Raw genomic sequence first — 13,340 nt, 5'->3', positions numbered from 1 at the left:
CACCCGCAAGAAATCGCGAAACGCCGCGAGACACGAACGGCGTCGTCAAAACAAGCGGGCGCGAAGAGAGGTCGAAACCCAAGGATCAGAATTCCCCCGGGAACAAGATAACGCCGGTCCTCCGCGACTCGCCACTCTACCGCCTCCACCAGCTTTCACGGAGGAACCCTGTTCATCACAGGAGAATCGCTCCGTTGTCTCACCTTCTCGCCCTGTTGTCCTACCTTCTCACCCTGTTGTCGCACCTTCTCGCCCTGTTTGTCGCGTGGCTCCATTTCGCGTAGTCCCCGTTTATAGCACCTACTTGACTTATTAATTTTTTCTTAACTTATAAGTTCATGAAAAATAATGTTGAATTTCCCTCGCGATAAAGCATTCAACCCTCAGCAGACACCATTTTAAGCCTTGAATACCACGGAATCTATGTGACTTTATTACAAAAAAATTCATTGAAATTAAAAGATTTAAGTAATAAAGGGAACTAATAATTCTTTTTTAGAATAAGTAATTTTAATCTATTAAGATTTACGAAAACTCTTTCGACGCGCTATATATTTATTGCACATGTAAATGATAGTATACATTCTTTAAAATCTATCTATATGTATAAGCGGAATGTAAATATATTTATATAATCTTGGATAAAGAAAATAATCGTTTAAAAAGAAAAATTGATATTTTACAAAATCATTTAATACATTGACCGTATCATTTATGTTCGAATCAGTATTGCCAATCCGCTCAGTACGCGTCGACGCTCTGCGGGCACGATATGACGGCCGGAGTCACTCCGCAAATACAAGAAGAGGAAAGTCATAAATAATAAGACGGATAGTTATTGGTGGATTTTACTCACTTTATTGCACTCGCGAACTTGGCGATTTGACGTCTTTTGCTCTGAACCTTGGAGTTACCGCTTCAATTTACAATCTCAACGGATTGCTCTGATATTTTCTTGCTCAACGTGCCGCTCTCGTAGCTTCCATGGGCTCACTGAGTCGCTGGTTTATTTCCGGCCGCGGCCGAGGAACGGTTTCCACGCTCGAAACGCGTCATCGAAACGTAATCATCGGCTTGTCTTTGCAGCAGGCGATGAAATAGCTATGTTTTGAATTAAGGCAGACTCGCGCTCGATATGCTCGCATATTTGATAAGGAATTCGGCGAAATCCGATCATGCATTCCGCACCTACAGTAACGAGCTTCTAACAGTTTACACGATTATTCTTTTTATTAAATTAATATCCTAACAGCGAGTCACATAGAAAAAAATATTATTATATTATGGATGATGAATATCTTTTATGGTTTTATAAATCCGTATCGATTTTTTAACCGCATAATATAAATTCCACTTGTAAATTTGAATAATAAAATTAATCCTTATTTTATTATTAAAGCAAATATGATGCATACATACAGAATGCTGATCGTAATTTTTTTATGTTATATTTTGTTATCATATCATCCATGTTATGTTAATGCGTGGTACATATCTAGACTGGGTGTATAACATAGATATAATACAAACAGTACAGTTGCTGTATAATATAATATATTTAAAATTCAGTATAAAGAATAAAGCACGGAAAACCGTAATAGGATGTTCGTGTTTTATTATTTTTAATAGACAGATATTATTTCAACCATAATAAACTGCGCGCCGACAAATCAGTCAGACTTGAAACATAATTCTGGTTGAAGTAGTAAAATAGAGGGTTTACCGTGCCCTATTCTTCATACTGAATTTTAATTTTTGGAGCCATTTGAATATTATATGTATATATTTAAGTCATGTTGCCATAATTACACACTACATATTGGCTATATATTAAAGCATCACATACTTGTTGTACAAATGTATAATATGTAGCACTCGTACATTTATTTTACATTACAGGAAAGCAACAGATAGAAGTAACTGTAATATAAATATTACTATATATCTGTTATAAAAACGATTATTTCCAAATTATATAGGCAGTAACAAATTATGTCGACTGGAAAGATATCATTCTGAGTATGTGTACATACTCAGCGCTCGTCTTCGTTTGCGTTGCATTCCATAGTTAAAAATCTTTCAAAGTACTTATTTGATACATAACAAAATATTTTTGATGGACATATAAAGCTGACATAGACGAATCGCTTCTGTCTTTTTTTTTTTAAATTGAGACAGATTGACTTATCTGCTTCTCCGCCTCGTGAAAAAAATGAAGTCCTAAAATATTAAAAGATATAAGTCAACATATTGTATACTAAAAATTTCTTCGCAATGTAACTTTAATTTCTTAATTAAAAGTTTTAATTTAAAACCAATCACAATCAATCAACTACGCTGATATTAATATTAGAAATAAAATATTTCTTTTTTGTAGCAATATTTTTTCCATTCTTTTCTTTTTCGTATCTCTTTTCTTAAATAAGTGATTGTTTACAGTATTTTCACGATACTCGCTATTAAAATAGTTGCTCCCAGCAGTACAGCCTTTATTTTCACGTCGAGATCGTGCGGAAAGTTAATGTTATATTTATCCGAAACGTGGAACTGGTTGAACAGTTGAGAAAAGCTTCTCCCATGCTTTTGAATCATGCCGATGTCATACTTTTCATCCAGAGATTTGATCTGCGGATTTGATCATTGACGAACAATTTGGAAAATCCTAACGCTGTTTAGTAACATACGCCTAGTTTGTGACATTATATTATTTATTATCATTTATTCTCAGTTCTGTATTTTACTTTCAAAAATCTTCCGAAAACTCGAAAATAATATTAAGAAAAACAATTCAAAAAATGTTAATATATGTAATAATAATAATGATAATGATGATAATTAAATATCATAAGTGACATAAATTTTGTAAGATATGAAATGTTGCAATACCTTAAAAATTGCGTCTTCTTTGATCACCAATACTACCTGATCGGATGCGTCGCGAATATAAAACTTCGGTCGCCAAGAACCCCACTCTTGAGTAACGCTGCCCAATAGAGTAGTTCCGGAATACACTTGTAAAACCTGCGAACAATAAAACTTTAGTCATCTGCTAATCAAATCTGGTTATAATTAAACTTAAAAAATAAACTTTATTGACTAAGGCCGAGTCCAGACTTGTATCATATCACCGTAATGTATCATGATATTTTCTTATCAAAATACGGATATGTTGATTATAATGATATATATGCTAAGGCCTTGTTTTCAATCTGTAAGATATGGGATATGAATATACGAATTGAAAACAAAGCCTTAGCATATTATTATAACCAACATCCGTATGTTGGTATTTTGATAAGAAAATATCATGATACGATACGGTGATCTGATACATGTCTGGACCCGGCTTAAGATTTGTTCTCATATACGTATACGTACGTAAGGATTTATTCCACAGTCCTATTTAATGTTAGAATTTTAATAAAATTAAAGTTACGTGTGAGACAAATTCGAATAAAATTACTTAGCAATTACATGTTTAATTTTTATTGCGTTTAAAAGTTAATACTTTTTTAAAAGTTAATTGTCATGAACAACTTATTGATTTTTCTATTTAAAAAAGAAATTTAAAATTAAATTCCTCGAAGAATACAACGATGGAAGATATCTTTTTCCTAGTTTTTAAGATTCCACATAGAGATAGCCATAACGAATACACTGAATAAATTCTAATAACAAAACTACCGCAAGAGAACAGCATGTCACAAAGGGTTGAACCAAACGAAGAATCTCTTGTTGATTTCTGTCGTAAGTGATGTATTCGTGAAATGAATTATACTTTCGCAGGCAGGTTCCCCAGTAGGTTCGCAATTCCTGCTCTATGTAGAACACTCTCTCGCCGTTATTATCCGTAATAGCATACTTGTTCCTTCTAGTTTGCCATCCTAAAAAAAAGATAACGTATAGTGTTAAAGCACATACAAAATGTATAAAAATGTATAATAGTACTTAACAGTAACGTAATATGTAATTTAATATAGTAAATAAATAAGAATAAGTTTAGATATATAAAATTATATCGTATTCATTAAGTGATAAGAAAGTTATTAAGTATCCACTGCGCAATTATCAAATCGTAATTCTTTATATATTTGTCATAATATAAAATAGAAAATGCGATTATGTATAATAAAATTATAATTTTATATTAATTATAATAATCTTGTAATTATACGGTTACATACAAAGTTATACGTTTATCATAATACAAATAATGAGACTATTGCGCGGAGTAAATGTTGGTTTCGTTATTTACTTAGGAAGTAATTGTAATAAATCAATACACTCGAGTTTTGTGGATCTGGAATTACATAATATTCACGCGCGGTCTTAAGAAGAACAGTGTTATATTTATAGCTTTCTTGACAAAATTGAGTGCTCACCGTTAACCTCCATATTTTTTTGATTTACGAGAAGATAATCAAGGTTCAAAAGATATTCCAAACCAGGTGGACATGTCATACTCGGTTGCGAGCAGTCACCTTAAAGCAGATAAAATCAATATTCGATAAGCGATGATAATTCAACGCTATTATTGCACATGTAAATGATAGTATACATTCTTTAAAATCTATCTATATATATAAGCGGAATGTAAATATATTTATATAATCTTGATTTAAAAAAATAATCGTTTAAAAAGAAAAATTGATATTTTATAAAATCATTATATATATACATTGACCGTATCATTTATGTTCGAATCAGTATTGCCGGTCCGCTCAGTACGCGTCGAGGCTCGGGACACGATATGACGGCCGAAGTCACTCTGCAAATACAAAAAAAGGAAAGTCATAAATAATAAGACGGATAGTCGTTGGTAGATTTCACTCACTTTATTGCACTCGCAAACTTTGACGTCTTTTGCTCTGAACCTTGGAGTTACCGCTTCAATTTACAATCTCAACGGATTGCTCTGATATTTTCTCGCTCAACGTGCCGCTCTCGTAGCTTCCGTGGGCTCACTGATGATTTCTCAGCCGCGGCCGAGGAACGGTTTCTGCGCTCGAAACGCGTCAGCGAAACGTAATCATCGGCTCGTTTTTGCAGCAGGCGATAAAATAGTTATGTTGAATCAAGGCAGACTCGCGCACGATATGCTCGCATATTTGATAAGGAATTCGACGAAATCCGATCATGCGTTCCGCACCTACGGTGACGAGCTTCTAACAATTTACGATTATTCTTTTTATTAAATTAATATTCGCCTAACAGCGAGTCATATAGAAGAAAATATTATTATATGGATGATGCATATCTTTCATGATTTTATAAATCCGTATCAATTTTTTAATCGCATAATATAAATTTCACTTGTAAATTCGAGTAATAAAATTAATCCTTATTTTGTGATTAAACCAAGTATGACACATTGTATACATACAGAATGCTTCGTTAAGAATATATTTTATTAATGGCCAGTCTACAATGAGTCGTTAGTCGTTAGTCAGATGTCGGAAGAAATAGTCATAAGTGTATTGTAAGGCAATCGGAAGTCTGTAATCGGTAATCGTAAAAGATGGTATTTGGTCAATCGCTTAGGATCGCCGATTACAAACTTCCGATCGCTTTACGATATACATTTATGACTTTTTCCAACTCTCTTTTGACATCTGACTAACGACTAACGACTCATTGTAGACTGGCCATAAAAAAATTAAGCTCATTTTTTAAGATCGTGATTTTTTTATGTAATATCCTGTTTTCATATCATAATGTTATATTAATGCATGGTACATATCTAGACTAGGTGTATAAAGATATATATAATACAAACAGTACAGTTGCTGTATAATATAATATATTTAAAATTTAGTATGAAGAATAGAGCACGGAAAGCCCTATTTTACTACTTCAACCAGAATTGTGTTTCAAGTCTGACGATTTGTCGGCGCGCAGTTTACTATGGTTGGAATCCTTGGTAACCATCTCCGATAGAAAACGATTAAAAACGATGTGCAGCTGATAAGATATTTACAATAGAATTCCAAATATTTTGTAACGTGAGTTTCTGATAGAGTATCGTAAATAAATAAACGATTTACTAACCATATTAAAAACGATAGATACTGATGTGCAGCTGATAAGATATTTACAATAGGATTCCAAGTATTTTGTAACGTGAATTTCTGATAGAGTATCGTAAATAAACGATTCACTAAACCATATTAAAAACGATAAGAAATTTTTATCGTTTTCTATCGTTGGCGGTTATCAGGGATAATATCTATTAAAAATAATAAAACACGAACATCCTGTTACGGCTTTTCGTGCCCTATTCTTCATACTGAAGTTTAATCTTCGGAGCCATTTAAATATTATAATATATTTAATGGCTACTGGGTACCTGCCGCGGTCATGTTGAATCGTGACGTCAGAAGCGAGAAAACGACACGATGAAAATTCTTGCGTGGTACTTCCAAATAAAAAGATATTTTCTTAAAATAACACTACAGATCACTTCAAAAATTCTTTGAATTGAAGTTAAATCTATTCCTTTTCCTTGACAGTTATAATAAACAGCTGTAAAACGAGAATATGATACGATGCAGGCTTGTGCGCAGGCGCAGGACTAGATTTCGTATTACATTCATTTTAATGTGTAAAGTAAGTAAGTAAAGTAAAGTAAAGAAGTAAAAAACTTGGCACTGCTTTTTTACTCCTGTCGCATTCTTCCCTAAATTATGTTTATTGTTTTTTATTCAATCAAAAATCTTAGTACTAATGTTTAAATTTCAAAGTCTAGCAGCGCCAAGTTTTTTTGCAAGAAAAATTTATTTATTTTGTTTTAATTAAATATTTTTATTTTGTACTGTTACTTCTTTAATTCTTTGTAATTAAAATGATTCTTTGTAATATTAAAAATTTGTTAAAGAGAATTAAGAAGCTATTATCACTTGGGTTTAAAATAGGAAAACACTTGAATAGGAATACGAAGATACCACTTGGGTTTTATTTCTTTAACCCTTAAATGCCACACTTCTCAAGAATCTCGTAAATGACATGAGGGGTCTAAAAGACCCCAGCATAAAAAATGTCTCCTTACTCATTGATTTTTTTATCTTTAGTTATGAAAATTTTTTTCAATGTTGTTCAAGGCTTAGAAAAGAGAATAAAATGCTTATATTGTTAAAATTTCAATTTCAACATAGTATAAAATAAAGTGTGCAAGTTGAAACTTGCACATTGCTTCCTCATAGTTATTAAGTGTGCAAGTTGATGAAGCATTATTTTTTTCAATGTATAATTTTCAGTATTTATTTGTGTTGGCTTCCTCATAGAGGAAGCTTTGTGTGCGAAGGTTTCTACTTAAACACTTAAAAACTCTAATTAGTTATGGCTATGAACATTTTAACTCGATTTCAATTATTATATAAATTAGAAACTGTATGTATAATTCTCCGAAATTTCAAATGTGTGTAACACGAGATCTAATCAATCAAATTTTAATGAATTATATATGAAATAGGGGTAGAAAAAACTCAAAAATATAATAGAGTTAAAAATAGATCGCTATCTCAAATATTGAGAAAGATGCAGCGTAAAACACATTTTTCAAAAAAATGAAAATCTGCATAAAATCTATACCGTTTTATGGATTTTAATAAAATTTGAGGAGGACATACTTTCTATGATACTCTATTTGTGTGCCAAATTTCAACCCGGTATCTAAAAAATTGTAGAAGTAGATGCGTGTACAAAAAATCCGTACACACACACACACACACACACATACATACATACTTCCGGACATTTTTTACTAATACGATTTTTCGACATTTTAGAACATTCTAAACCTATTTCCATCAAAATCTCGAAAAAAAATTTTTTCACCATCACAAAGCTTCCTCTATGAGGAAGCAAAATTAAGTAAACTGAGTACCTACTGCTAAGTGTACAAACGGGTAGGTCAATCACTCAACTATCATCAATGGGAACATGAGCTCCATTTTTAGCAAGAACATTTAAAAACATTTCATTTTAAAGGGTCTGGGGTCCGCTGGACCCCACGGGGCATTTAAGAGTTAAAGTAGTTGCATAACAATTATCTTTCAAAGCAATATACATATTTTCTTTACAATTGGCGCAATTTAATTTAAAGATTTTACATCTTTTTTTGAGATACATGTCACTTGAGTTAAGTTAGGTAATATAATTTTGTGAAGAAGAAAATAAAGATTTCACATCTTTTTTTTGAAATACATGTCACTTGAGTTAAGTTAGATATAATATAAGTTTGTGAAAAAGATATAAAGCTACCACTTAGGTTAGATTTTTTAATTTACAAAATACATTGCGTGTACTTGGCACTTTTTTTTATCTTTTTTGAAAAAGGTATACTTTTACATGATCACACATGATAATATACTAGTATATAAAACCATATATGACTACATAAAGTTATACTTAAAAAGATTTAGCCATATAATATTGTTCAAAATTATATTTCCATTTCTTATATGCGATCATATATAATCATGTATCTACTAATATAAACTAATATAAACTAATATGAATAATTAAGAGATTTTTTTTCCCGGGTTATGCGATTTTAGACATGTGTGTATGTGGTGCTGGGTAAGGTTTTTTTTTATAATAACTCGCTTTTTATTTTACAGATAAGTTAGAATAAAGAAGTTTTTTTTCTTTTTGTAATCGCGGAGCGCGACGTTGGCCCAATAGGCCTATTTTGTAATGAGCCGGCACTAGTATCTGACATTCACCCGACATTAAGAAAAAATTATATTCGTATATCCGATTCGAAATTTTATTACTCTTTTTAAACTCTGAATTTGTTTCTTAAAAATTTTTGAAAAATTATATATTTGCGCTGGTTATGACACATGTAGACTATATATGAGATGACTCGCCAGCGCCTGCATCACCTGTGCCTCGCCTAGGCCCAGGTCGATCATCTCAATGATTTTAGATAGTAGACTAGCCTTGTCCCGAGCGGCTGGCGCATCCTGAGACTGCAGGGCCTGTAGCAGACCCCCATGTTCAACTCGGAGAGCTTCCAGACCCTGAGCAACCGTTCGTGCTCCAGCCACGGTCTCCTCCTACGTCATGGCCGGCCAGGCCACAGGTTATTCAGGGAACCAACAGGCAATAGCAAGGCCGGTGTGTTGTCAGGATAGGGAACGTAAACGTTCAACAAAACTCTCTTTATTCGGCACTCGGGTATAAACGTAACTATATGTCTGACTCGCGACGATCGAACCGTGCTGAGGTCGACGCCAAACGAATGCATGCTCGGTAGCCGTTGCTGCCGGCAAGTACTTTCTTTTTCTTCTGTTTATGGCCTGCGAGCTATATAGTTCTTAAGAGGGCCCAGACGAACCAATTGTCATATGAACCGTGAGACGTGTCTTAATTGTCAATTGCACTGACGCGAGTATGTGTAATTGTGTGTGTATGTTCGCGGTGAACTCGGGAACTCGGGTTGATGCCGTAGGTTCGTTAAGTTCTAGACTACGTTTACAATAACAAAATAAAATTATGATAAAATTGTCTTTATGTTAATCGCAATACAAAAATAAAAACAATAAAAAGATATAGTTCTATTAGAAAAAAAATATTATTGACAACTTGATAACTCTGAAAAAGTAACACTATTATAATAGAATATAACTGTGCTTGTCATGCTCATCTTTTGAAATCATTGAAATCATGTTCCGTATATTTTGTCATATATTTAAAGCGTGATAAGGTATTCTATTTCTTATGACTTACCTTTTATATTGAAATTGCCGATTAGAATACAGATGCCTTAACGATAACTGTTAACGATCGAGTTGTTACTCCCAAAATTATTTGAACGCAATCTTAGCACTTTGGGAGGTGATCGAAAATTGAAGCTATGGACATTTGATGTCACAATAAATATGTAGATAAATTTGACAACACATATAAGGTCGTTACTAGTTGACTAGGTCGACATCTAGTTGTTCGACCGTAACGCATTATTATATAAATCTCAATTAAATCTGCAATATATTCTTTAATTTATATTATTCCAAAAGCACGAAAAAGGAAACAAACATGAAATTGTTTTCTTAATTGTACTATTTTTTAACAAACAATTTAGGTCTTTGCCGTTTTTGCTGATGCCAATTATTGTACAATTTGCTAATGGAATTGATTCATTGTTGATGAATTTTAATTAATTATTTTTGCTCTGATTCTTAAAACTATAATACTATATAAATAAATGTCGCGATCTCTCCCGTGATTTTGTTTCAACATTAAAGATAACAGGATATGTAAGTGGAAATATTTATTATAAATCAAAGCTTATACATATATGCATGTCATTAAATAACAATATATTTGCACCTGAGAGCTACAGTACGCTTCGAAAGCTCCACTATAATATGCAACCGCGTGTATAATAAAACAATACTTATCCATATATATATGTATCCATTTGTGAGTCGATAATATACTTCTCGAATATTATTTAGATTAGACTATCTCTTGGTTTCATTCACACTGAATATAAAAGCATCGTTATCTTAGAAAAATTCTTCGTAGATGTAATGATATTAATTCTTTATGAGATAACGTTTTTCCGCGATGAAATAATGATCTATATAGATTTTCTATACAAGGGGGAAAAATCATTCTGCTTGTTCCACATAAAAAAAGAAAATATTATTAGAATTTTAATAATAATAATAAAATTAAATTAATTCTGATTTTCAATCAAACCAATTATTTCTATAAAATGATAATTTTATAGAAAAAAATAGAAATATTAATAATAAATTCAATTTATCTCTAATTTAATATGCCAAATCATACTTTGAAAAGCCAATATAGACCTTTTATTATTTTATTTCTTTTTATACATAAATGAATTAAATATCGATCCTCATATTTGAAGATTTGGTTTTTTAAACATTCGATTTATTCAAAAATGAAAACAAGACAACCTAATTATTACATTTTCTAAAACACAGTTATAATTAAACACAATTATAACTAATTGTAAACAGCAATTATACAATATTTATTACATAAATATAAACCAATTTTAAATGACCATCTCAATATTTCAAAAATAATGCAATTGATGGAAAAACTTGCAAATAAAAATTGCTTTGTTTTAGGTGATACGATATAGTTTTTATAAAGGTGCTCCCGAAATTTCAAAGTTATTGATATTTTTAATCGTCTACTAATTGGCAATAATTACATAACTCTCACGACGTTTCGACCCAGGATTCGGGTTCTTCTCAAGTGATCTAGCAAACAACAATTAAATAATCACAGCATCAATAAGTTAGGTTAATACATGTACCAAATTCAATTCGTGTGTAACAATTAAAAGTACCTGATGAGGAAAATGTACCATCGTCAAACGATTCTCAGTCAACAATTCATGAGATTTTGATAGAAAAGTCACAAGAGTCCTAAAAAATTAATTCGTCAAAAGGTAAGTATGTTATAATAAATAAAAAACAAGAAACAAGAAAGAAAAAAGAAATTAATTACGCAGAGAATGCTTTCCAATGGCACCGGTTCGTCTCATGCTCGCTGAGTTACATTAAAACACAGAACAGCAGGCAAATTCATGTTTACGCGATGGACGACGGAAACGAACTGAAAGTATCGCGTCATGCTTTGTTTAAAGAACAAATCCAAGGTTGGCGGAGCAAGCACTATATCGAATAACAAAAATTATAAACAAGAGATGATGTTGTCATAAATGGGATTTAAATTATCCGTATGTTTTTGGAGATTTATGTCAGAATATTTCTTTATAAGGAACATTTCCGCGATTTCTCTCTTTTTTGTATTCTTTTCCTTATGAAGTATTTCAACTTCGGACCATTTAAATTCGTGGCCATGAAAGACGCGGTGCTTACTGACAGAGTGCTGACGATCTTTTTTTTTTATATCATTGAAATGTTCCGTGACGCGCGTCTTTAAGTAGCGTTTCGTTTGACCAATGTAGGATGCACAACAATCATTACAATATATAAACCAACTCAGTGGACTGATTTTTATCGAGACGGTCCTTGCCCCTTTTAAGAATGATCGCCACGAATTTAAATGGTCTTTTAATTGTTACACACGAATTGAATTCGGTACATGTATTAACCCAACTTATTGACGCTGTGATTATTTAATTGTTGTTTGTTAGATCACTTGAGAAGGACCCGAATCCTGGGTCGAAACGTTGTGAGAGTTATGTAATTATTGCCAATTAGTAGTCGATTAAATATATGCACCTTTTTGTTGATTATCATTGGCGGAACAAACACTTACTTCTCGTTATTGATATTTTGTTCACTCAATGATTTTCTTACATAAATCGATTATCATTATCATTCTGCATGCAAAACTAAAAGATTAAAAAAATAAAAAATGAATAGTTTATATCAGACTCTATCCTGATACATTCTGATATAAAATAAAATATCTTATAAAGTATTTCGCTTCTTGATGACATCAGTTTAATACTTTCAAACATAAAATGATAAAAAAAATTATTTGACGGAAAGCAATATATAGTCAAGAGAAAGTTGCATATTGCATATGCATTTTAATATATATATGCAAATAATAAGATTATCGCTCAATTCTTCTTGCCATTTCATTATTCTTTGTATTAAATGTCTATCATTGTATTAAAATATGTATAAAGTATTATATATAAATCTTGAAATAATATCTTAATATAAAAAAAGTACATATTAGATAACTTTATAAGATGCATTTTGGATTTATAGCACTTACTTGACTTATTAATCTTTTCTTAACTTATAATTTCATGAAAAATAATGTTGAATTTCCCTCGCAAAAAAGCATTCAAACCTCAGCAGACACCATTTTAAGCCTTGAATACCACGAAATCTATGTGACTTTATTGCAAAAAAATTCATTGAAAATAAAAGATTTAAGTAATAAAGAGAACTAATAAATCTTTTTTAGAATAAGTAATTTTAATCTATTAAAATTTACGAAAACCCTTTCCTAGACAAAATCTAAAAAAACCTTACGAGGTATGAGACCCTAAATAGTGCCTGCTGATGATCGATAATCGCTTAATTTAATTAAATTAAAGGAAAATTTAGGCCTTTAAGCTCTCAGGCACATAAATTGGTACTATCAAAGACGTGAAATAAAAGTGAAACAAAAACATTGTAATGTAGAACATTAAAAGTGATTGAAAAATAAATAAAAGCTTTTTAAAAAGATTAAATTTACCGAATAAGTAAACATTCGATATTTTCTGTTCTTGTCGCATTAGATTACGAGATATGTGAATTAAACGTGTAAATCGAATATTAAAACCATGAAATATTACGCAGTTTCGACCGTAAATATAGTTT

The 13,340-nt window shown here is 31.5% G+C and overlaps 1 protein-coding gene across 2 annotated transcripts; it reads right to left on the bottom strand.

Annotated features, from left to right (window-relative positions):
- Window positions 1–1,760: 1,760 nt before the first annotated feature.
- LOC112463863 (phospholipid scramblase 2-like) lies at window positions 1,761–5,009 on the bottom strand. Of its 2 annotated transcripts, XM_025030513.1 has the most exons (7): window positions 4,835–5,008; window positions 4,679–4,768; window positions 4,383–4,481; window positions 3,685–3,884; window positions 2,887–3,021; window positions 2,458–2,625; window positions 1,761–2,220 (listed from the first exon to the last, which is right to left on the bottom strand). In XM_025030513.1, the coding sequence occupies exons 3-7, from the start codon at window positions 4,459–4,461 to the stop codon at window positions 2,185–2,187; spliced, it is 618 nt and encodes a 205-aa protein (XP_024886281.1). In that variant the 5' UTR covers window positions 4,462–4,481; window positions 4,679–4,768; window positions 4,835–5,008; the 3' UTR covers window positions 1,761–2,184. The 2 variants fall into 2 exon arrangements, with proteins under 2 accessions (XP_024886281.1, XP_024886282.1); XM_025030514.1 differs by lacking the exon at window positions 2,458–2,625 and having other exon boundaries at window positions 4,835–5,009.
- Window positions 5,010–13,340: the final 8,331 nt, after the last annotated feature.

Source organism: Temnothorax curvispinosus, unplaced genomic scaffold (genome assembly GCF_003070985.1).
Source record: "Temnothorax curvispinosus isolate PA1 unplaced genomic scaffold, ASM307098v1 QBEX01013717.1, whole genome shotgun sequence".
In the NCBI taxonomy this organism is placed as follows: domain Eukaryota; kingdom Metazoa; phylum Arthropoda; class Insecta; order Hymenoptera; family Formicidae; genus Temnothorax; species Temnothorax curvispinosus.
This window is presented reverse-complemented; position numbering and strand designations above follow the sequence as displayed.